Consider the following 26,381-nt stretch of genomic DNA (forward strand, 5'->3'; position numbering starts at 1 on the left):
AAGAAGTGTAAGGTCGATTTACGCTTTTGTCAATACAAAATGAATCAAATTTCAGGAAAACTTATTTAAGATAAGTGGCGCGTTAAGGGCTCAAGTTTATCGTTTACTGCTGTTAAGAGAAATCACATTTCTTGGAAAAAAAAACATCCCCTTACTGGGGCACACAAATGATGAAATATTTTCCATAGAAAGATCTGTCATGGTAACAAAGGCTAACCTCGTTCCGGGCCCTGTGTTTGAGACCAATATGTTCCACATCATGGATAACGAACTGATTCTCGGTGTATATTGTTCACTGTATTATGATTTCAATGCATAATTCACCTGTCCTGCGGAGGCGACAGGCTTGAGTTGTTGTCCGTAAAGAAGATCGACGATGAACGCACTTTACATGTACCTGTTGCTAGTGCTTGGATGGTGAGTTTTTTTCTGTGTGATTTTTCCTATTTTTATCCTCCAATTGATCTGTCTCTCTGTCTGCCTGTCTGTCTACCTCGCGCTGTTTTTTTAATCATTTTCTATTTATTGTGATAATGCTCCAGTACTGGTCATCCTAGTCATGCAAGATGCTGACACTTTGGGTGTATTCCAGATAAGTGTATAAATAGCCACTCATAAAGTGGACAGTCCAATAAAAAGAACGATTCAGTTAGACTAAAAGTCTAAAAACTTTCATTCATTTATTAAGATATTTCCAAAGACCAATAGACAATACAGTACTCAACGGTATTCAGCATTCAAAATACTTCACAAAAAATGAATCCATGTATCTTACTGTATTCATAGTATTCCAAGGAACAAATGATATTTAATTGCACTCTATTGTTCCTTTTCTCACGTCTTTCAATTTTTTTTTAAATTTTATTTTATTTTCTCTCTCTCTAGTTAGTGCATTTATCCACGTGTTCGGGTATTTATTATTCATGTATATGAATTCTTATATATTTTTATATTTCGTCAGCTCCTTTGCTCTTTATCGTTTTTTTTTTAAACTTTCGTTTTCGCTTTTTCTTCTTCCTCGAGCTCTCACCTCACATTTATCCATACATTTGTTTGTCTGTTTGCTTTTTATTTACTTATTCATTCATTAGCCTATTTAGTACTAGTAACTCATTTTAATTGAAAGAAAAAACGGCGTGACAGACGAGAAAAACTATGTAGTTTTCCTTGTTCGTGTATAGTTTAAAAAGTACTATGGGCGGTTCACAACAGGCGTGTATTAGTTTTCGCGAGACCGTAAGAAGAAGGAATAAAAAATAAAATAAAAATCATTCAAATATGTAATAACTGGTGCGATTTTCATTTAGTAAATTGCAGCGATGGAAAATTTGAGTATAACATATTTGGCAAATAATTCCGCCGAGAATATATCGTTTTTCTGTTGAACACAGTTAACAGGTGGTGTGACGTGCTGTTATACTGGAAAAGCTACTGAATCAATTCAAGTTCGATCGCTTTCATTGATAGGCCTGCTCGGAACGTTCCAAGTTAGATGACTTCAGATGCTTTTATTTTCATTTTGTTTTGCACTGAAATAACGTTTGGTTTCGCCTTTGTCGTAATAGAACACGATGGGGTCCACAGCTGTTCAAACCTCGACGGTTTTAGTATTGAGTAGTCTTTACTCTTTCAAATGTCGACTGCGGACTTGCCCTGGTATTATGTGAACATATGAACAGTCTTCAGAAGCAAGTGTCCAAGACAGGAAAGGAGGGGCATGAAAAGACATTTAATGTATGCCTGCTAAAAGCAATAGAGGCGACATGCCTGCTAAAAGCAATAGAGGCGACATTTTCTCTCTGATAATCCCACAAGGAAAAGATAGCCCATTTTGATGAAATGCAGCACATACGGAGTTAGCTATAGCTCAATTTAAGTTCAAGATCTGTCTGGTAGCTCGTAATCAAGGACGAAAATGAATGACCGTTCCCAGGTCAACACCAATACACCAATACGGATCCTCAGTTTCGTTATACTGGTCGTTGTCGTGATTGCCTGGCGTGCGTCATTCGGGATTCGGACTCGCGACTTTGCGTTGCAATGTACCATGGTTGATGACGCTTTGCATTCTTTATTTGCATCCATGCACGCTATCGACTGCGCCGTGACAGACCCGCCCACCCTCCGTACGTACGAGATTCCTCTTATAGTAATCAATAGTAATTTTTAGAATTTAATTCTGGCAGAAAATGGCACAATGCCTACTGGGAACCTTCTTGGCTTTACCTATCATATTAATTAAGCGTAACCAGTCGTTTCAACTAGAACTATTGCCCGAAGATATACAACAGCGTCGTTGTATATATTTGTGACAATGATCGTACTATAAAACAAGAACGTGATTGACACTAAGGGCAGATGTGACCTATTCAAAATGCCATTTATTTATTTTCATTCATTCTTTTATTCATTCATGATAATTTGTTTTGGAAAGACAATAGTCGTACACATTTACAAAAGGAAAATGTAATTTATTCGAATTTTGGTTAACTTCTTTTTCACAAAAGCTTGATGTGCCATTGTTTTGTGTTGTTGTAAGACCCAATGCCAAATCAGATATACTTCTTTTTAATTATTTCACTAACTGCGAATTCAAAAGTGCACAGGTCAAGTCGAACATCAAAATACAGTAGGCTCCATTTACAAAGTGCGTTACAGTTAAAGAGTACATACGGACTATTATTAGTACATCTTCATAGTTGCGTCATTATTATGATTACTTATATATTTCTTTAAGATATGTATGGAGATTTGAAGTGAATCTCATAACAACCTGCGTTACAAGCTCTTAAGGCTATACATATCCAAATCCTGGGGTACGTAACTGTGTGTCCTCCATCGCATTTTAAAGCATATTTCTCGCATTTAAAACTATTTTGTGCCGGTTCAGGAACCAGTTTGATAATGTTTTACTCTCTTTATTCCAGCTGAGCAGTAGTGTTAGCACTTAAGCGCGCCATTTGTAAATGATTCCACAAAAAGTCAGGGGAGTTTCTAACACAGGGCGTTAAGAGGCCTTACCCGTAGCATGTAAGGCCTAAGACAGAGGCAATTATGTAATTACGCTATATGTGGTGTGTATGTGTGTGTGTGTGTGGGGGGGGGGGGGGGGGGGGAGCTCCTTTTCGCAACTTCTCTCTCATGTGTTCGGACCAATCAAAGTAAATCCGGGCCATGTGCAAGTACCCCCGGTGGAGCACGGTGCTACATTAAGACGACTATCCTGCGTATTTGCCGGGCTATTAGATATCAGAATTTCAAATAAGTTTAACGCACGATGTGAAAATGGTTGTTACTGTATGTATGTATGTGCGTATTTGGTTAAAGCGTTGAAGTTCTTAAAAAGGGAATTGAATTACTAGAATAATCAGCATTAAGCATTTAAGGTTTAATACATGTCAACTGCGTGAATAGTAAAAGTTTCTTATAAGGTCAAAAATACACTGTAGATCCTGGTATTGTCGTAGCTTTGCAATGAATCCCGTTATTTTATTTAGCAAAAATGAATACAAATATGAGAAATAAAAAAGGAAGGAAGAAAAATAAAAATCGTTGCATTTGGAGCGTTTAGAATCAGCGGGGAAAATATAACCAATAATATTATTATTGGCAAAACAAGGAGGCAAAGCTTCCAAACGTACAGAAAAAAAAGAAAGTAATGAACAAAACAGGCTACAGTCAATTCTGATACATTTTGCTTAACTGCAAGGACAACATTAAATTTCAATTATGCACAACAAGTAATACCGTTGTTAGTAAAATGGGTAACAAGCATAATATAAGGCTTCAGGTCCATGAGAGTTCAAATTCACACTTTGAAAAAGCTAGAATAAGTAAAATTTCACAATAAATAAATAAACAAATAAATAAATAAATAAATAAGTTAAAAAATAAATTAGTTCAACAATAAGACTGTTAACATGTCTAAGAATTGAATCTGAGGAAAAACAGGTTACATACAAAAAAAGGCATAACTTTAAGCAAAACTGAACCAATCAAGCTGATTTTCGAACTTGACCTGTATTTTAGTAAGATTGATCATTCCTGTGAGTTTCTAAACAATTAGCAGATCAGTTTTCCATGTTGTGTGTTATCAGTATTGCATATATACAGGGTATGTTGAAAAAAACGAAGAAATACCATAACCTTTGTTAAAATGGTCCGATCAAGCTGATTTTTAAACTCAACTTATATTGTAGTAAGATTGATCACTCTTGTGAGTTTCAAGACAATAGGCTTATCTGTTGTCCTGGAAATGTGTTTGCATATATGCTGAAAAAAGGGAAAAAAAGAGCATATCTTAAAAAAAGATCGGTCGTGCTGAGTTTAAAAATTGACCAATATTTTATGATTATGTATCAGTTAAAGAAGATTGAAGACAAATAATAAACGTTTTTCCACTTATCGTGTCATCACTGAAAGTGCAAGGCGACGATGACGAGGACATAGACATAACAAGTGATGGCTATATCTACAGACATATCTGTGTCTCTACATAAAAAAGACAAAAACCAAAACCATGTCCAAAACCTGTTCAATGTCATGTACATGGAAAACTGTGACTGATTGAGCGCCAATTAATCGCCACCTTTACCTAAAATAAACAACACAAACGTCCATGCCTCGCGGTTACATTCATTGAAACAGTAATCTCCGTTTACACGCGTTAAATGACTTCCCTGTCGCGTCACGTTGCATCTTTTTTCTTCTTAACAAAGGTATTAAAATGCAATAGAAGGTGGGTGTCTGCGTAGGCTCCGATGCAGTTTACCTAAAGATAAAGAAAACGTTAAATGATAATAGACACATATAATCCATATCTCGAATTCTGAAGATTCAGCACTCAAACTTTACACTAGAGGTATGTTTTAATCGATCCCCGCCTTTTAAAAATGATAAAAACAATCTATTAGTAGACAAAAATCGTTTTAGTAAACCTCACCTCATAAATGAAGCAACAGATCTGGGTCACGTGGTACTGTGACGACAAGGCCATTCTGTCGGAAAACCTTTAACTGCATATATTTGAGCCTGGATATGTTCACTTTTGTGCCTGATCAACATAATATGACTCGAAAATAGTGTGCAGCCTGGTTTTATTGTGAAAAACGAATAAAAATTATATCTTATCATTTTGACAATAAGTAAGGGCTATTTCACAGGAAAATTATTGTTCCATGTTATGTATTACTTGCTTTCAAAACGAACTGCAAACAACCCCTTACATTAAGATTCTATTGTGCTATGCTCTCTCCCGGAGATTGTCTTGCTGAAACATAATTTTATATAAGAACTCTAGAAAATAAGTTCTGGGTACACCTTCTGCAGCGTACTCAAGATTTTACATGTAGCACCTCTCAAATTGTACTGGTACATTATGTATCTCTTAAGTATCTACTGTGTATATTCTTCGGCTTGAAAGGGGGTCTTCGACAACATTATTATTCATCTGACATAGGCCTTCACATGTATTGATGGTATTAAATATACATTAGAGGCCGCATTTTAGTTTTTTGGTTTATTTTCCCCGCAGGTTGGCAACATTAGTGCCAAGTGTGACGGGGTCTTACTGCACACAAACCTACACCTGCACAAAAACTCAGCGGTATACGGCTAAATGCGGTTGGTGGGGATGGCAGAGATGTGCTCGTTACAGGTAACATGGCTTGTTATATGTAAGATAACCAGGTGTAACGGGAATGGTAGTTCGCTATAGAACCGTAGTCCGCTTCCCCTTACTTTGTACAGGTGACATTCGTCCCATATACAAGTACTTAGATCGCATTCAAAACGATTTGAGCCAGGCTTTACAAATCCTGAGACTAAATATGAAGGACGTACATAAAAGGAAAACCGCCTAATCTTTTAATAGTCTCTCCGCCTCTCACACGCCTCCCCACACGTCGTCCCTGCGGGGTACAGTCATTAAATCTCGGCTCCGTTCGCCATGCGGAAGCTACCTGAGAAATATTAAGTGCGCATGCGCATCAATTAAACTCGAGGTCAAGAAAGCATGGCGGCTGGAGGCGATCGAAGGAAAAAAGCTCTTCTGTTCTATTATCTCTCAAAACAGAAACGAAAAAGAAATTAATTGGGCCCGTAGAGCAGCATCGATCGGCTATGTAAAGAGATAATGTCACTAGAGATATTCACGGAGATACCCAGCCCCAGTAGACGGAGGAGGAGGAGGGCAAAATTTTTGCGTATGCAGTCTCGTCAGAGGGCACAGTTCGTTCTGATGCTGATGTTTGCCTTGCTCCCTACGCCTGATCGAACTGGAAGGGGGGGGTGTTTTCACCATTTTGATCCCGATTCATAGCTGCTCTCCGGGTCAATTCATTTCTTTTTCTCAGGTAGCTTCCACATGGCGAACGGAGCCGAGATTTAATGACTGTACCCCGCAGGGACGACGTGTGGGGAGGCGTGTGAGAGGCGGAGAGACTATGAAAAGATTAGGCGGTTTTCCTTTCATGTACGTCCGCCATATTTAGTCTCAAGATTTGTAAAGCCTGGCTCAAATCGTTGTGAATGCGGTCTTATTAACTCCGGCTAACCCTACTTATTATAATATTATGGGATCCCGGATTTCCAATTCTAGGACTACCATTCCTGGGTCGTACATTCCACCGGCAGGATATACACTTTACCGTTGGACATATGGGAAAGAAAAAAACAGTACATAATATATTGTAGAAGTATCAGTTTGGGAAGGAAATAAATTTGCATTGGTCTCTGGTACACTGTAGGTCAAAATACAATCTCATTTAAACCAAAACTGACCAAACGTTGCCGGGCCTTGACGTGCCCTCTTTTCTATAAAATAATAATAATAATAATAAAAATAATAAATTATATATTTGGGTTCTTCTTTACAGAGTCGTGAACTCCCAGTGTTCCAGGCACGTGTGTTGTAACGGATGGACCGGTGCAGGTTGTAATCAAGGTATGTGGACTGACCGGATGCTTAATTGCATCGAAATTAAGCTAGTTGGAAGAAGCCAGGTTCAGGTTTCGGCGATAATGAGAGTAAAAAGAAAGGGCTATCTAACCGCAGTTGCTTATATACCAAGGATCCTGTTCCGGTCCATGTAATCATAGGATTGGGAGTGGATATCATTATTAACAGTTCATGATTCATATTCAGGTGTAGTGGACAATAGAACAGGAGTGTTAAAAATAAATAATACTGGTAAACGCTGAGAACCTGGTGTCTGGTTTCTTATGAACGTGCAGAAGGTAGTGGGTATCCTAATAGAAAGTGAAATTATATAAAAAATTATATTAAACATAATAACATAACAAAAGTAAAGAAGCAGCTAACAATTACACTGTCACTGTACTTGGTAGGATTTATAATAATAAAGACAGGACGGCACAAGAGTGCTATTAAAATAAGTGGAACACAGTATCGATACCATGCCATACCATAGTTGTGCAGTATTTTTTAGGTTCTATCCGGATCTTAAAAATCCTTCATTTGTTGTTTTTCAATCAGCCCTTTGCTATGGCGCCACCTCGTGTCCTAACGGCGGAACCTGCGTTTCGCCGAACAAGTGCTCTTGTCGACCAGGTTACGCCCTACCACGATGTGCAGGTAAGATTCCCTGATTTTGTTCATCAGATGCTTCAGTTGGTAATTACTCTTTGATGTCGAGCTAAAGAAACAATGTGATTAATATCTACAAATAATTTTTGTAAGTTTGAATTAAAACGTTAATTTAAAGCTTTCAAATCTTTGTTGGATTCTTGTCAATTTTTTTAGGAGTAACTAAAAAGACAGAAACTAAAGCAATGTGTCAGAAAAAGTTACGTGAAAAAATTATTGTACCGGTATTTATTAATTCGTGCAAAATGAAAATGTGTTTGCCTCACTTTTGCTGGGATTACGCATTGAAACTGGTAGTTGTATTTTCTGGGAATAACAATAGGACTTTTTATGTGTTTTCTATAGCTTACCCCATCCACTGTTCAATTTAATGTGGCTCTTCGTCATTACTCTCAAGCCATTTTATGCAGTTCCCCAACTTAACTGCACAGCGTTTCATTTCGCTGAAACAAATATACGTCGCGTGAACAGGGCGTGTAATGGCCACAACATGCACAATTGAACGTTTCGGCACATGTATCTAAATGTCCTTTTATGTAATAAAAAAAGTGGCGATTTTTTTTTCATCTTTACAGGTATAAACGAGTGTGCCAGCAGTCCTTGTCAAAATGGTGCACGCTGTATAAATGCAGTGAATCGCTATACCTGTCAATGCGCAGCCGGATACACCGGTGTCAACTGTCAGAACGGTAAGTTTGAGAAATTGGTTCCACTTCATATGCCTGTTGGTGGACGGGCTGGGCCTACTGTTCACCAAAATTTTAGCGATGGCAGTTAAAAGTGCAGAAAGCAAAGATACAAGGGGAGTTCGGGATATAAGACCCCCTAGCAAATTATTTGAAACAGTCATAAACCAGCGCCATCTATTAAAAACATGTCGCCCGCACATACCCAAGTACCTGCATGTGAATGTCTGTGATATAAATATTCAATAGTTAATTACTTGTGTCAATATTTTTACGCCAAGTGTATAATTTGATTCCATACGTGTTCCTCAATTCAAAATATATGGTTCTGTAAACAGACCAATAGCAATGGCTGCAACCAATAAATACAAATGTTTTCCAAACTCTGGTATTTATATTGCATCAACCGTACATAATATATGTTATCGCATTATAACAGGTGCAAGTGTGAAAAAAAATGAGAAAATCGATACAACTTTACAGATATACTTCAGACAATATAGGAACAATTAAGAAAGTACACGTACACTGCACCGCTAAATTGACGCCGTTAAAATGCCAATATTGATATTTATGGTGTCATGGCAACCCTTTTAATACATAAAATATGATTAAATCAGCATTTCTATCCTAAAGAATTACGAATTATTAATGTAATGTCTGATATTGTAACTATGTTTTTACATATTTTTTTTCAACGAGAGTTTATAGTTAAAGTTGATTTGAGTGTAAAACTTTTATTGTAATTTGAAGTGCACCCTTTAATTTGATGTCTTAACTATGATTTACAGCTTATTTTTAATTCTTCAGTATTTAAGCATTTTATCGTTGTAATGTCTACTGAACTTTTAAGTATTTAAGACTTTAAATAAATGCTATTATCATTATTGTTATTATTATTGTTATTATTATTGTTATTATTATTATTATAGATATTAACGAATGCAGTAGCAGTAACGGCGGATGTGCACAGCAGTGTGTTAATTTGCGAGGTTCCTTTGTCTGCAGGTGTGGTAGCGGATACAAACTCGCGTCGGACAACAGAGGATGCGACGGTAAGTGGCACTCACAATGAAGATTATCAGCATTCGGTGCTGTGTGCGTTAGCAATAAGTGCACCTACATTATTGATATTATTCTGAAAAATATGTGTATTATTTGCTGACTTTTGAAAAAGAGTTTCATTTCATTAATTTCTTATTAGACAGATGCTTGATAACACTTGATGGAGCAAGATAAAAAAATAATCAGATCGTGATAAACGGCTTGTTTTTAGTATACGTAAAATGCACGTATCAATCATTATATGATGGTATCTCGAACAATATTCAGATAAACAGTTTTGATAATACCATAAGGACGCTGAAGCTGGCTGTCAGATTTTTTTTCATATACTACTTGATAACCTACTGGTACAATAAAACAACCGTATACTGGTAGGCTCACAAACCAAAGATTTCTTTAATTGGACGTTTTCCATGTTCATATATATACTGTATTTATATAAGCTAATCTAATGTTCATTTCGCTGCCATTTTTCACCAATCATTTCAGAAATCGACGAATGCGCTTCCGGCAGTTCTGGTTGCGCTCACCGTTGTTCAAACACCGTCGGTGGCTTCCAGTGTAGCTGCAATGCCGGGTACACCTTGGACGGCAATGGCAAGACTTGCAATGGTAACTAAACTGTAACTGTGCAAACACTGTGTTATTTATATATTTTTCAAAGAACACGCAGTGAAAGCTGCATGTAATGTTAGCTTGCGGTAGGCTTTTAGGCAGCGGGAAGGGGGGTTGGGGGTTTCGAAAGCACTGCGCCCTTTGAACCGGAAATTGCCCTTTGTACCCAAATTTTATCTACTTGAAGGTTCTATGGCATTTATCAAGTTGGATCAATTAATGGCATAAAAAAGGTCCACGTTTTCAGAAAAAAAAAACACCTTTATACCTTGCTGGGTACAGTCTTGCGCAATTTATATGTAGAATACATCATCTTTGCATTGTATGCAGAAAAACTGTTGATGTGTCACGCAAACGACACCGTTCAACCTCTCCCCTTATAACGTAAGTAATTTATTTAATATTGGTAAATTTAAATGTTTGTAAAATTGTATTCGAAACTTTTTTCTACTTCACCAAATTTAAATTTCGATTTGTAAATAAAAGTCAACCATTTTTTACTAATTCAATTTATTGATATAGTATAAAAAAACACTCGGGGCAAGGTCGAATAATGCATCGAACAAATGCATTTTTCTCTGTAAAAAAGGCAAGATCTTCACCATTTATTACCAGGGTTTAATTCAGGGCAGGCTATAGGAGCAAGATGGCAATATTGATATTATTCTTAAAGAATCTGTGGGTCATCTCCCTACTTGGAATTTGAATTTCAGATGTCAACGAATGCCAGGTAAATAATGGTGGATGCCAGCACACGTGTGTGAACGAGGTCGGTTCATTCCATTGTGAATGTAACGCAGGATTTACCCTGCATTCAGATGGAAAAACATGTGGAGGTAAGTAAAGGTCTTGTCTGGTTAAAATACGTCACGTCTTGGTCTATATGTAAACCAGTAATATCAGTTTGGCTTATTACAGTATCCTTGCTGCGGCCTTCATTAAAGGCGTCAAACTTTGGTAAATGTACAACAGGGGCATCTCTAAAATTTCTTGAATATGAAACAATATTATAACAAAAACTGTAAACTTGTGCTGTCACGACCCTAATTTGATCAAGTCATTTTTTGTGTCAAAACGAACATTTTTCTGAGATATTTTTCTTTCTTATTTAATCTGTCTTCGAATTGTCTGGAAGCGCTACTACATTGTTTTCAGACAAGGACGAATGTGCTCTCGGCGTGGCCAATTGCCACGTGCTGGCCTCGTGTGTCAACACCCAAGGGTCTTTCTCCTGTGTCTGCGACCCTGGATACACTGGGAATGAAACTACGTGCACTGGTAAATATCCACTGCCACTAAATATAAAAGCGGTTCCAGAGGCCTTTTCCAAAACAAAAAAGTCAGGGCTTATTAATTTATGATTTATTATTATCATTTTTTTACTGATTTTATTACTTAATTACTTCATCTCATCTTTGGCCTTTTTTTTTTTGTGTGTGTATACGTAATATCTGAGAAACGGTAACACTGAATATATCCAAAAATGTTTAATGTTTTAAAAGCTAGGTACTTAAACTCTCCCCTTTTCATTCTCCTTCTATAGCTGAAAAAAAGAGGAATCTGCATCCGGTGACCTTGCGTGTTTCAGGAAAATGTATTCGCCTTCTGTTTTTACCTGGGCAAAATGCCTTGCCCCCTCAGTAAAACCTTACCTTTGTCTGTTTGCATTAACTCAATACAAACAAGTGTACCATATCGGAAACATGCTCATAATATTATGCAATACTAATCAACTTACATTCGTACTTGACGTATTTTATTTTATTCACAAACAGACACATTTGTTTATGTTTAGTCATCTTCTGATCAGAACAGCCTATTTGAATGGCCAATTTGTACATTTTTCATTTCAATTTGTTTTATTGATTAACAGATATTGATGAATGCCAGCAGAGAATGTGTTCTCACTTTTGCACGAACACAAACGGATCTTTCACCTGCACTTGTCAGGCCGGCTATTTGCTGAATGCAGATGGCGTCACATGTGATGGTAAGAGAACGATAGATGGTGCGACGCATGATCGTACAATGGTAGTCATAATTTTGTTTCCTTGTACACCGGTGTAACAACGTTCGAAATGTTTTAATCCCTACGTTGTGAATGGAAGGGGGCGGACAAACAATGGAGGGCCGTATAAATCCCTTCAAAATTCGAACGCACAAACACAATAGCTTAGGTAGAATAACACAATACTTGAGACAAGTGAACCCATGACGCCGGTTTCTATGGTCCAGCGCGACAAGACAAAACGCTGTAACTAGGTGTAATTAACAGCAGGATACATCAGCCAGAAGGTACCCATTGTTTGTTGCGGCGATAGGGTTATAGCTTTAAGAGGTTAGAACCCATGCTAACGCGTGCCACGCGTAGCGAACTGTCCTTTTGTTCACTAGTTTGGCAGGCGCAGCTGATTATGATTTTTGTGTTGCTTACAAACTGCTAGTTAAATTTGTTAACAGTTATTTCATCCAATATGAAATTTCCGCAGTCAAAAATTGAACTAAGTATTGTTTGTTTGATTGACATGCATGAGCGTCAGCATCAATCTGTCTAAAAAAATTATTATTGCATTAATTTATAAATGTATAATTTATTTATAAACGTACTGCATTCAAGTATTTATAAAACATGAATGATAATGAATGAGGAATAAGGAAAGAATATATTACTTATACTATACTTGTATTATAAAATTGAAATTAAATGAGGTGCATTGACAGAGGCGCAAGGTCAATCTAACTCCAACGTGCAACCAGGGAAAGTCTGACTGTGTGATCATACAATATATGAAAGTACGGTCAATTAACAGTGTAAATCATCAGTTGAAGAGGAGGGGGTCTTACTATAGCTCGCTATCTATTGTTAAACGCGACTGTTATTATCTCTCGAACAAGCTTAAACGATGCATATACAATTACTGTGATCATCATCACTGTTTAGCTACTAGCCTATAATGCGTGCTGAACGACAGACAACTTATAAATATTATCTGTGTTACTTGTAAATGAACACATTTAGTTATATTATAACGAAGTCGGTGCTTTAATCCATCCAACATATTTATATTTGTTCTTTCAAAACCAGTGTCAGGTTAACGCCAAATCAAAGCAAGCCTTTCAGACTGGTTTTGTTTAAACTGTCGTATATTAAGTAAAGCTAAGTGAAGCCTGTTTCTACTTCGCAGTGTTTATCCCAGCTATAAAACTGCATGAAGGATAACAAGACTCCGTAGCGAATTAAGTTTCACAATGCCCTATGCTTCAGGTTTCCAGAAGTATATTGTAATTATTCCGCTTGCTTGCCTCCATTGTCTTGTAAAAGCGACAAAGAATGTGTTGTATTCACACACAAGTTGAAAGAACTTTGCATAACTCCTTTGCCTTGTTGCATAATGTCTTTCTCAAGGTTATAATCAGCGTGAAGAGGGTGTCTTGCCTCATTAAAAAAGGGAGTTGTTCTTCATACTGGTTGTTGCTTAACTTATGCTAACCTACTCTGTACAAATATGGTTTCAATAAATCGCCAAAAGTATGACATTAATGAACATTGTGTATCAAACGTTAAATGATCGCTATCTCGGCTCCTTTTTCTTTGACAGCAACATAAAAAGTGTTTAGGGAGAAAGTCACACAAAGACCCGACGTTGTTTTGTCTTCAGCATTTCCTCTTCCTTGTTTACTGCAATTACTATCGTCAATTAATGAAATCGAGAAAGCAATTAAGTGACGGCACATTGAATATAGTCACAAGGTGCATTTCGCTTAGTGTTTACAAGCGATACATTTTTATCGCCACGCGTTCTAGTCTGATTGTTTAGGGGGGGAGGGGGGCAGTTAGTGGTATTTGTATGTGTAGTTGGATAAAATAAAATAGTCCAGAATGGTGTGTACAGGTTTGAGAAGTTAAACATGAAAACGTTTTCGACTGATAATAAAAAACATTAGGTAAAAAAACGAAATAGAATGTTTGGAAATTTAAACAGTTACCCTGGCGGCTTTGCGTCATGGCTATGAATCTGACATCGAATTTAGGCCAAAATATTAGTAAATTCAGAATTATTAGCTAAAATGTAAATTGCCCTTAAATGCCAGTGATCCAAGCGGAGGGTACGCTTTCCTGAAGGTAGCGGCGACGATATTTTTCTGAACAGTGAACCTTTATTAGTTACGAAAAGCCCCCTTTTCAACAGGCGTGTTTTATTAATTACTTCATGTCACAAAGTAAATTTATACAGGCAAAACTTTATTCAAGGAAATAGTTTCACGAAATGAACGAGAGTAAAATAATAGTCGGCACAAATATAAGTCATACAACAATGAGTCTGTATTTAAAGTATAATCCCTCCTGTTATGGGCCATGTCGGATTATAATGGCATACCTTGATGCAAAACAGTCTATCGTTTCTTCCACCGCGAGTCCTTTTATTTAATGTATTGTATTACTCATTACCCATTTCATTTGACACTCTCTCTTTTTCTCTCCCTTCCCCTATCTCTTGTTAGAAGGAGGGTAAATATTTAAGCACTCAAAACCTGCACCACCAATCTTCAGAAAAAAATAAATCAACGAACCAGTGGTCTGATCCACAACATCCAACCCAGCAGAATGAATCAAATAACTGCTAGCACACATTTATATGCAGATAGCTATAGTGTCACTACATACATAATCAGCTGCACGCGCGAAGCTGTTGAACAAAAGGATAGTTCGCTACGGGAGACCGTTTGTCTAAGGAGGCATGGCTACCCAGGCGACCAGGGGGATTAGGCTAGTTACTATATGCCGTCAACAATCGTTTAACGACCCTATCATTATACACTCCCTCTATTGTATTTTCCACCGCATTAATCGCAGTGTAATCTTCAAATGGTCCACGGGGTAAATATACACATTCTTAATACTAGTACGGTATGTAATTGATAAATAGCGTTGTCTGTGAGGGAAGAATAGATGACATAGAGGGTAGGTAAATGTCACGCTGAAAATTATAAGGACACCTGACGGTATGACATCACAATTTATTTAGCTTCTTCACATCCGCAGTTATGAATGGTATGAATGCAAAATACAAACAATATATATTTGGCTACAATGTTACTTCAATGTGGTATGTGTTGGACAGAGTAAATTAAATGGCGTAGGATATGTATGCTTTCCTGTAATACAATGAGTATGTTGGTCTACATATCCCGCTGTGATGCATTACAGATGTAGATGAATGCAGCACCAATAATGGAGGCTGTGCACAGGTGTGTAACAACCTACCTGGTTCCTTCCGGTGTGAATGTAGCCCGGGATACCAGTTTGGACAAGATGATATTACGTGTGAAGGTCAGTGCACTTCCATAAAACATTAAGGGACGCTACAGCCTCTTGCTGTCATTTGGACATCATTCTGACGTCACAACAGTGCTTTGATGTTGCAATGGCGTCAAAATGACATTGTGTGCCTGCGCCTCTACAGTTACTTATTTTCCCGTTTAGAAAACTATAAAATATATTTTGACAAGCAGGTAACATTTTGCTCCCTCCGATCTAATGGGAAAAAAGTTTATTCTTCCCTTTTTTCAAACCCATTTGAATCCATCCTATAATTGTTATAAACATATACATCATCCTGAAGAAGAGAATGTGCCTACCCAGAATGTTTCGGATGTGTATCTTGTACTCGTGGTTTAATCGCACCCATCTCTACTTGTTCATTATTTCAGATATAAATGAATGCAGCTCGTTCAATGGAGGGTGTCAAGACATTTGCGAAAACACCATTGGATCCTTTGTGTGCAATTGTAGCAGTGGGAAACTCGGCAGCGACGGTCTGAGCTGTGAAAGTGAGAACATTTCAAAATTCTTGCTCATATTTCTATTATATCACTTTACTCTACCAGATCATTGGCTTCCAGTTTCTTTTTTTTTAATAACTTGACTTCACTAGAACTGAATGTTTCACTATTAAGGTGCAAGTTTTTCGAAATCCTTTATTGAATAAGTGTCTATTTTGATACATACATGGGGTTTCCTTTTAAATAAGTACAGCGTATGTCCATCATTTTAGGGGTTTATCTCATTACAGTTTTATTATAATCAAATGCTGCAGTGATGAGACACTTGTACAATATGACATTTATTTAATTCATACTTGCATAGATTTTGATTCTTGTAAATGTTGCGATGATAAGGGAAATGTAGAATATCATATTTATTTAATTCAAACTTGCATAGACTGATTCCGTCTAATTCTTCTGCATAACTATATATCTTTACCTCAGCAATCAGGGAACCAAGCGTCTTCCAACGTAACAGCATAGCTCGTAAACTTCTGCCGCGAGGGTGTGCTGTGGTCACACTGACTCGTTGTACAGAGGGCGCTGATGTAGAAGTCCGTCTTTCATCCACAGCTGAATGGTACAAGTTGACCTCTGACTCAAACATCATCTTCACACTTGGTATTGTCTTTATTGAGGTGAACGACATTGCGCTTCCAATGTCGATCACGGGTATGGAAATAAACAACCCTAATGGTAACTTCATGATGAAAATGGGATCTTTGACTTATGACGAATCAGACGGAACCGTGCTGGCAACTCACCGAAACATTGATTGTTTTTCATTTAATCTAACGTCAAAAGATGTGTTCGACTTTGTAACATCCGGGTCGTTCTTGTCAACATTCTTGGAGAATATCTACAAAGCGCTGCCAAACTGGATCAAATTCACGTCAACGGGTTTCGATATTCTTTCAATCAATGAACTGAAGACGGCCCTTTTGCATGGGCGAGATGTTCAGAAAGTACAGGCATGTCGTGGTGCGCCTTTGTTCGAGAACAAACTCTACACCATCTTTCAATTTGGAAGTGGCTTCAGCCTAAGCGTCTATGGCAACGAAATATCTCTCCCAAAGCCATTAAACGGAACTGAGTTTTGTCTTATCGTTGACATTTGCAGAGCCCATGGCGGCACAATTTTCCTAATGTTTCCTCCGGGTTCTAGAGAGCTCCTCAGTCAGATGAAGGTGATAAGTGATATGGAGGAGAAGGGTGGCTTTAAGTTGTTCCTGAATGGTATTGGCTTGTCAATAGTTAAGGAGATAAACGTACACTACACAGCGTCAGAGTTGACTTTCTGGAATGGGGATAGACTCTTCCAGTACCCGTAAGGAATTGATCACGATTACTTTTTAGTCTTTTTGGCGTGCACATGCAATAATCATTTAATATACGAGAACAAAAACAGTATCTTTTCTACATTTTGTTACTGAATTTTATATCTCATGTAAATATATTTGTTCGTGTAATTTATTTTCTCTTTGCTCTTTAGGGATTGACTAATATTACTTTAAGTACATATACACACAAAATGGTACAGAACACTGTGTTTTAAAACAAGTTACGGATATTTCCTAAATTATTTCTATGGAAAATATTTATACATTTCAGAGTTTTTCCAAAAGCACACATTTGGCTTGCAGGAAGCGTCACAAAAAACGTCAGCATCTTTGACATCTCCGCTGAAGCCGGTATTTACCTAGGATTTCCCCGTAACCCACTCTCAGTAAGTCATCTTGTCAGTAACACATCTCTAGCTCTTCTTGTTGGCCCTGAAAATGAAATTAAATTTATGCAAATAATAAAAAGGAAACTGAGATGATTCAATAAATTATGCTACTAGATGCTTCTGTTTAAACCGATCCCTTAATCAACATTAAGAGTAGATGCGTCCTACCTTTTTATAAAGACACCTTTTATTGAAGCTTACATCTCATTTTCAAAAATGGGAATAACAAGTAAGAAACCCCACAAAACCATTTTACTGGTGTATATAACCATATTATTATTTTGGGTGTTAGGTTCCCATAACTGATCGGCCTCAACCCATTCGCCCTTTTCTTTCATATACGTTATTAGGGGAGACCAGGGCTAGTTGGACCCTGGGGTAAGTTGGCCCCCATCAATTTATGAAAAAGTAACCACGTGAATAAAAAAATGATCACAACAGTTGATTAAGTAATCGTATCCAATAATGCCAAGAAAAAATCGGTGGTAAAAAGTTTTTATTTAGGCGGTGGGTCCAAATGAAATAAATCTGCATCTTAACGTAACTTTATTAAAAAAATTAAAATCTATTATCATGAGCTTTTGATCGAATATAGTATATGTATATGGCATCAAACTATAGCTCATTGTTTCAAGTTACAGAAATTTATCATCGTTGTACAGTATATTCTAGCACTAAAATGTCCGCAGTCCTTTTGAAAGTGCACCCGTTGCTAGTTGCCCCCCTTGACTCGGGCAAGTTGGACCCTCAGATGTTTTTTTTCAATTTATTAAACCTTTAAGCCCTACGGCTCATCAGAATATAAAACAGTGACAATATAAAGTTATATCTAATCAACTACTATGACTTCAATAACTACTACTGATACAAACAATAATAATAATAATAATAATAATTCATCAGATTGACAAATTGATGAAATTGTTTAATTGTGAAACATTGTTAAGTGATAGTAATTTAATTAATTTAAAGGCACTTGGCTTTGTATAATAAAATTTCTTAATATATTTCTGCCTAAACGTATTGTAGTGAGGGCATTTAAGAATAAAATGAATTTCATCCTCTACATCGTTTAAATTGCATAACTTACAGATTCTTAATTTCCTATTTGTATCTGTGTATCGGCCAGTCTCTACAGCTACAGCTAAGTGCCTGTCTTTCGTTCTTCATAATCTAAAAGCGCATTTTGTTTTAAAGGCACACAAAGCAGGACAAACGTGATTGGTGCATGATCTGAAAAAGTGTTGAATGTGCCTGATGAAAACTTCACAATATTAATGAATGATTTAGATTCAGCAAGCAAATAGTCTATTGTGCTTAGCCCGTTTGAGTTACAAAAGATAGACCACATTGCAATCCTTTGCGCGCAACAGAGCTACAGACCATTGTTAAAGCAGAGCCAATTGTTTGTTAAATAATTACCAGTTTAGGATTGAATTTGTTACTTTCTTTTAAAACAAAATTTATTATTCGTTTTTCATTCGTTAGTTTATTTTTAATTAAAACAAAACAAGTTTAATTAATATATATTTTGGTTCTTAACACACATACAACGTAACGTACAGAAACCTCAATATATATGCCTCATTTGAACTACTTCAAAGAATCTCAAAAATCAAATAAAAAAAAAATAAAAATGTGTAAAATATATTTCTAAGCGTTTATGTGATATATTTACTGCATTTTCTTATAGGGTACCAACTTGTCCCGACCCTGGGGCCAAGTTGGCCCTTTGACGTCAATTGCGTTTTTGTCAAATTGTGAGCCATCTGACTTTATATTTGAAAAATAATGACGTTGCTCCAACTCATTCCCAGGTTGCTCCACAAGGCCCATTCCCAGTTGGTTACACAAGGCCAAAAGTGTCTAACTGGGCCAGCTAGCCCCGTTCTCCCCTATATATAAAGCTGGCATACCCTGATTATAACCACTTGTCACTTTATAATATAACCACCAAATTTGTTACACGAAAATTTGATAATTTCAGCTGCTTACTCACGTATTCCTAGAGGAGTGGAATGCTCTTGTGAAACTGGACGTCGTTGCATCGTGCACTCTTAAGTTTAAATTGTTTGACAAGCAACGAAGCATTAGAGTTAAAGAGCTGGGTGTCTCCAGTATGGAAACCCACATGTCGGTTGGTGGTGAGTGCTAAAGCTTTCTCTCTCTCTCTCTCTCTCTCTCTCTCTCTCTTTTTCTCACACACACAACACACACATTGAACAAGTTCTTGTTTCCTATCAACGCTGTTAACATGTCAATTATCCCGCTCTTACCAGGTCTAGAACCCAGACAGTGGTGCGGAGTAAACGCCAACCCTCCAGGAATATTCTTGTCACTTCGGCTCAGCATCAACCCCTTCAGGAACATCCCCATACTAGGTAAGTTACAGTGCTTAAAGAGCAGATAAAGAAAGCCGGTGAGTCTGTGTACTTGATAATTCATACCTCTGCCAAAAAGCAACATAACGTTGGCGAGATATAATACCAACATAACGTTTGTATTATAACTCGTTTTTTTCTCGAAACAACAACGTTCACTCTTCTTCAGAAAATCAAATATTCACATTCAAAAGAAAAATTAGCGATTATCTTAACTACCTTTTTAAATTAACTGAATGGTTTTATTCTCCAATAGGTGATTGGGTGTTTGACAACCGACACTCGGTCTATGCTTTCGTTACCTACGACCAGTCAGACAAGATCAAGAACTTGACCACCGTTGATCTTATTAGAGACATCATAGATATTCAACAAATCGTCGATCATTTCATGGAGGTAGGAATGACAGGGAAAATAAACCATTATATAAATCGATTTTCTTTTGCCGTTGAATGATATACATCTGTAAAACAATTTAATCCATTTATTTATTATATTCATTTTTATAGTTTGAAAAAAACCCACACACACTTATATTTGGAAATTACGAAACACAAGCCGAAAAAATTCTCATATCGTTATCGTAAGGCCAACCTAGACGTAAGCTTTCATCAGACTGATGTGAGTAGATGCTGAGTGGCGACAGTATGTCTGACTACCACGTGTGTTACTGCTTTAGCGAGAGAGATTCCCGAAGTATATTGCAAAATAAATGAAATTATAGTGATCGCCAATAATTTAGTATTTTTATTAAAATGACTTGCAGATAATTTAACAGAAAATCTTAAAACATACCACCTCTGTATTTATAAACATGGGAATAGACTTTAAAATGAAGAATATACAGGTACACGCACTGTATATAGTTTGATGTAAATCGCTATGAATATTTATGTAATTTTACGTACAAATTGGGTTTCGAAGAGTGCTCAATGTCCCAGAAGTTGACTTTTCCAACCCAAAAGAATACAATTCTTTTTCAAATAATTGCAGAAAACAACATAGTATTGTTCAACTGTGGGACCAATTGGAGTGGCAACTCGACTACTTGGAGGGCTTACGCCCTCACCACACATAAGTTGAATATTTAAAAAAGAGCAGATATGCCAATTTTCTTTACCATCTGCCTGTTCCCTATGTCTTGGCGGCCATTTTGTTTTTTGTGTTTTCGTTAACAGTGACGTGCTAGGATGCATTCTTGTACCCTACTCTGTTCTTCCGACATGAAACACATTCACATGAGACACAAAGTATATCCATCGACTTCTGCTTGTTTTTCTATTTTTTTCTCAAAAATTGACGGCCATATTGAAAAATGCTCAATGTCTCGGAAGTAGCAATCAAGCTAGTATTACCTTTCTAGCCCGAAAGGGTGCATTTCTGTAATTAAAATTACGGAAAAGAAACATTGCAGGGTTCGACTATAGTTCCTGTGGGAAAATTGATATTCTTCATGCTATATTTTGCAATATCTTCCAGTGACGTCATCTTGACGCCATAATTGCTCTGATATATGTGCACAGTGAGCGTACGTTTTTAAAATCTATTTATGATATCAAAATTAGTGCTGGTAGTGCTCATTTTGGTGACATCTGAATGTACTTAAAATGCTGAGTCAGCATATTTAAGAAAGCCGCTCATCCGGGTACTTGTGAATTTTGGAGTTGCCCCCCCCCCCCCCCCCCCCCCCCGATCCAAAATTGACAAACACCCAATGGTCATTCATCGTGGAAAGTTTCATGCTTTTATCAACTTTTGCACAATTCTGGATATAATTTGGGCTTAGCCGCCTGACTATTATTTTTAGTTAGCCACTTCTGACACAAGAAAATCTTATTGAATACGTGCATATATGCTAATAGCACTTTGTTGTTAACGACCTGAATTACTTGAAACGCTAGTTTGTCCAAGTAGATTGCTTTCTGTGCAAAGTCAGTTTGAGGCGTATAGATTTTTATACTCCAGTACACATTTTTGATCTAAACAGAAATAAACTTTTCATAATCCATCTTAGTAATTTGCAATTAATTCTAGGTATTCAATGAAAATCTACGGAGGTTCAAGGATCTTCTCTCCAATACAGCGGCAGCACTGCTGAGCATAGTTCACACCGCCTTAGCTGATCTGAAGACCGCCATTCAACAAATTGTAGGCAATTTGCTTAACCTCAAATTCCCCGATTTCTCTGTCGTATTAGACACCATCCATAATTCTTGGAACGCCCTTAAGATGGCAGCACAGAACTTCTTTGACGCCGTTGAGTTCAATGTTGAAATCGCCAATCACAACTTTACGGAGATGATCAAATTCGAGGTGAACCGCATAAAGGGGAATATAAACGTAACGATCCAAAAGGCTATCATGGAAGTAACGTCCGTCACCAATGGTTATTCTGGATTCGGCGTGCGCTACAAGACGACCATTAAGGTATTTGGTCTAGAAATATTTGGGCTCCAAATTGAGTTTGTTTACTCAGTGGGACAGTTGGGACTGTGTAGCAGGTTCCAGAAGGTCTACCAATTGTTAGCTGATAAGAAAGCAGCCCGTGCTTTGGCAATCGTTTCTACGGAACAGAAACTGGGCTTTTTCTTGAAATTAAAGAAAGGGATGGGAATCGGGGCTGCATTCGGCATAGAGAGCGACATTTTCATTCTACAGCTTCACGCAGAGGCCGGTTTATTGGGCATCACAGCAGAAGCCGACGTGTTTATATCAAAGAACAGTTTGACAACTTACATTGAGGGAAAGGTATGGAGCCTCTTCCGCGCCAGGTTAACGATGTCGGCCGAGCTTGGTAAAGAGTGGTATCAACTGACATACATTGTGGAGGGAGCACTGCTGCCTGGTGGAAGTGACTCTTTTGAAGGGAGCTTCATTGATGCACTTAAGAAATTTGCCAACAACCTTGCCAACGAAGCCAACAAACGAGTAACCCAAGCACAGATAGGTCTAACTTGGGCTCAAGGTAAGCTAACTAAGGCCCAGAACTGGCTTGAGGAGAAAAAGGCAGATGTTCGCAGCGCAAATAGCGCATTCGATATCGCCGTTGCAGCACTAGAACGTGCCAAGCAGATACTGGAGGCTGCAAAGGAACCTTTCCGCAGAGCCCTGGAAAAACTGAAAGCAGCGCAAAAGGATGTGGATAATCTGTGCAGGATAAGAAACTGCGGGAAAATCTGTATACCAGGACTGAAATGTAAATGGTGCCATAAGAAAATCTGGGGAGTCAGAATCCCTTACCCTTGCTGTTGGTGGACAGTGTGCATGGTCGAGATACCGGATCCCATTTGTGTGGCTGCTAATTTGGTCTGTAGAGGTATACGGTTGATAGCATACGGCGCCTTAGAACTGGCCAAGATAGCCGTGAAAGTCCCAATGGTCGCATTGGATGTAGCCAAGGCCGGTGTCTCAGTAGCGCAGATCGTGGTAGACAAGTCAAGGGTGGTGCTGGACATCGCGATAGGTGCTTTGGAAGTGGCTAAGATTGCATTGGAAGGTGTTAAAGTATCCTTTGATGTTGCCAAGGCTGCTCTTGAAGCAGTGAAGTTTGCAGTGAGAGCGGCGTTCAAAGTGTTTGAGTTGATCGCTTCAGGGCTGCAGTTTATCTTAGATGTTAGGCAGTGTGGGTTTCGAGTAGAGCTTTCTACTGTAGATTTACCTATTTTCGACGTGTCGTGTGAAGTGAACGCCTTCAGCCTCGGTTGGAGGACCATAAGGATAAGGATCAACTTCAAAAATATAGTGCAGAGTATATTGGAAGCAGCTAAGGCGACGATAAATGCACTTTTTGATGCACTCAAAAACGCCATCAGCGGACGAAAACGCCGCGAGATAGAGTTTGACGTGAACGCCAAGATGCACACTTTATACCGGGTGATTCGACAAACTGGGAGCATCGAAGCAGGAGAACAACTATTGAATAAAACCCTTGACGTAAAGGATAGCATCACTGGCTTCAAGAACAGCACCGATGAGGATCTTAACAACCTTAGTGATAAGGAAAACAGGGTAAATATTTTTGCAGAAAAATGTGAGACTTTTAACGAAGCGGAGGAATTTCTGCGTCGTGTTTTTGACTCTCTTTTAAGTGTTGCAACTGACTCCAAGGCATCATTAGACAACGTGACGGCCATGTTGAAGACCTTCCCAGATATCGACACCCCTCAAGTAGCAAATGGATCATTAGCGTCTTTCGGGGTTAATGTCACGGTCGGTGAATCTGATTACAATCTGACGGCTGTGGAGATGGAGGCGGCGTTTTCAGAGACCATGTCGAACATCACGGATGATCCGGAACTGAAAGAGGCTCTGGGGGCGTCTACGTTTGCCAAGGAAATAGTTCTGGAGGAGGCTAAACAAGCAGCGAAGATGGCGTTAGTGGAAATGTGGATCAGTGTCGCAGAAAATATAACATCAACTACATACCCGCCTGATGTTTGTGCCAACTTCAGAGATTGTGTGTTGTACGACCTTGGACGTTTGTATGAGCTCTATAATACCAGTCTACAGTTACCTGGTGTCGAAAGCATCAAGGGTTATATTCCCGCTCTGGAGAATTCAATCCTCGCACTTGTGAACAGTGGAGAAGTCATTGACGTCAATGAAGCTTATCGACATAGCCGAGAGATCATGGATCTTCTTGATAATATCAAGTCCCACGATGTATTCTGTAAAACTGCACCCCAAATTATTGCAGGACCCAGAAACACCACTGTTATGACTGGAGAATCCGTGCTGTTCACATGTCAGGCAACTGGTGATCCCACACCAGACTACTCCTGGTTTAAGGATGGAGAGCCACTGGGAATAACCTCAAAGGCCTTGCGCTTGGCATCGGTAAAAGATTCGGATGCGGGGTCATACTCGTGTCGAGCTGAAAATTACATAGCTGGCGATGACTCAGAATCTGGATACTTAACCGTTACTAATGATGGTAAGAAGGCTTTCTATCCCGCTCTTTTTCTCTCTCTCTCTCTCCTTCTTGTTCTGTTTTTTTTTCTTTTGAATATTGATATGCATAGGTAAAAGCCAACCACCGAGGCGATTACACGCATAAAAAGACACAAGTAAAAATATCCATCCACACAAACAAACCGTGAATTAATTAATTCAGTTTTTTGTTTTCCAGTAATTTCATGTCCGACCCCTTTCGCAATGATGGCCCACCCCTTCGACTGTTGGAAGTTCGTGGTGTGCGTGTGGTCAACACCCGTAGTCATGACCTGCCCCCGTGGCCAACACGGTCCGCTGGTGTGGGACCAGAACATAAAGACTTGCAAGTACATCCGCAACGTACCACGGTGTCAGAATGACCAGCCCGGCGAGTAAACCACGCCTGGACCACGTGAACAGCATGTTGTTATCACGTAATACCTTATTTAGAAGTCAGGAAGTAACGCTGAAGTTGTAAATGTATGTTTGCTGTGAACGTTTTTGTTGCACGTGAAGGCGTATAACAGCGTGTGTCGCATTTGCAGTCATTCACATGATGTTTAATTGCTTGTCATTCGAATAAACGCTAGGAAGACTGAAACTTTGCTTTTATGAGTTGTTATTTTACTTCTAAGACATTATTTCATATTAAGAAGTAAGTGCAACACGATATCAGTAGTTTTATTTTGTTATTAAGTTTATCGAGTAATCACTATGTTTGCCATGCTTGGAGGAAAAACAAATTATTACACACATTGATAATTAATTGGACTATTTGTTAAAGGATACATATCAAGTACAGCAGAAAGCATTTTTGAGCAACACACAAATAATACACAAATTAGGAGCGCCATAGTTGCATCTTTTAACGACTTTTTTTTTCGACTTTTGTGAAACAGTCCTATTCGAGAACTTTGCCTCATTTACTATGGATAAAGATTTTGAACGCTTTCGATGACATGTTTGCTCGCAAGGCAAATGTGTATCCTGTCTCATGCATCCCACGTTCCTGCTTATATATTAACGCCCTAAGTTTTGCTTTAGACACCTATTTTATCATCATACTGGCGTCGTTCTGCTGATATTGTCAAATATTGTTAAATTTCAATTTCTTGTTTTGTCTCTTTTAAAAATTACAAACAGTTAGACATTATGATCTTTCACTTAAGAAAAATTGCACTGTGGAAAACTGAGTCCTTGCAATGTCGACACTTATGAAGCCGTACTAAGAACCATACCTGAATGTGTGTGCTTTGTGTCCCACTGCAATAATAATCATAAGCGAGATCGACATTTGCGATTGTTATAAGTTCGCAACGGACCCGTCAAAATGAAAAAAAATTGTAGAGCCAATAAAACTTTTCTTACTGATATTTACCTCTTGTTATGTTCCTGTCTTTGTAATTTGAACCCTGTTAGAAATCGGAATTTAGAAAGTTTTTTCAAAAACAGGGCTCCTCGTTTGCGAGTAAGAGTTCGGAGGCTGGAAGAAAACCTAGAAAACAGTATACCAACGCTATTTAAAAGGTTTATTACTCGGG

General features: G+C 38.1%; 1 protein-coding gene across 1 annotated transcript; it reads left to right on the plus strand.

The window, feature by feature from the left end:
- Positions 1 to 309: 309 nt before the first annotated feature.
- On the plus strand, positions 310 to 25,435 carry LOC106176744 (uncharacterized). Its single transcript, XM_086994651.1, has 19 exons — positions 310 to 417; positions 5,534 to 5,656; positions 6,876 to 6,943; positions 7,496 to 7,594; positions 8,182 to 8,295; positions 9,225 to 9,347; positions 9,847 to 9,969; positions 10,686 to 10,808; positions 11,128 to 11,250; positions 11,846 to 11,962; positions 15,182 to 15,304; positions 15,685 to 15,804; positions 16,243 to 17,125; positions 17,410 to 17,524; positions 19,515 to 19,671; positions 19,807 to 19,908; positions 20,165 to 20,304; positions 21,943 to 24,841; positions 25,037 to 25,435. The coding sequence occupies exons 1-19, from the start codon at positions 377 to 379 to the stop codon at positions 25,234 to 25,236; spliced, it is 5,793 nt and encodes a 1,930-aa protein (XP_086850777.1). The 5' UTR covers positions 310 to 376; the 3' UTR covers positions 25,237 to 25,435.
- The last annotated feature ends 946 nt before the right edge of the window (positions 25,436 to 26,381 follow it).

Source organism: Lingula anatina, chromosome 8, assembly GCF_051362555.1.
Source record: "Lingula anatina isolate TDL-2025a chromosome 8, LinAna3.0, whole genome shotgun sequence".
Classification (NCBI taxonomy): domain Eukaryota; kingdom Metazoa; phylum Brachiopoda; class Lingulata; order Lingulida; family Lingulidae; genus Lingula; species Lingula anatina.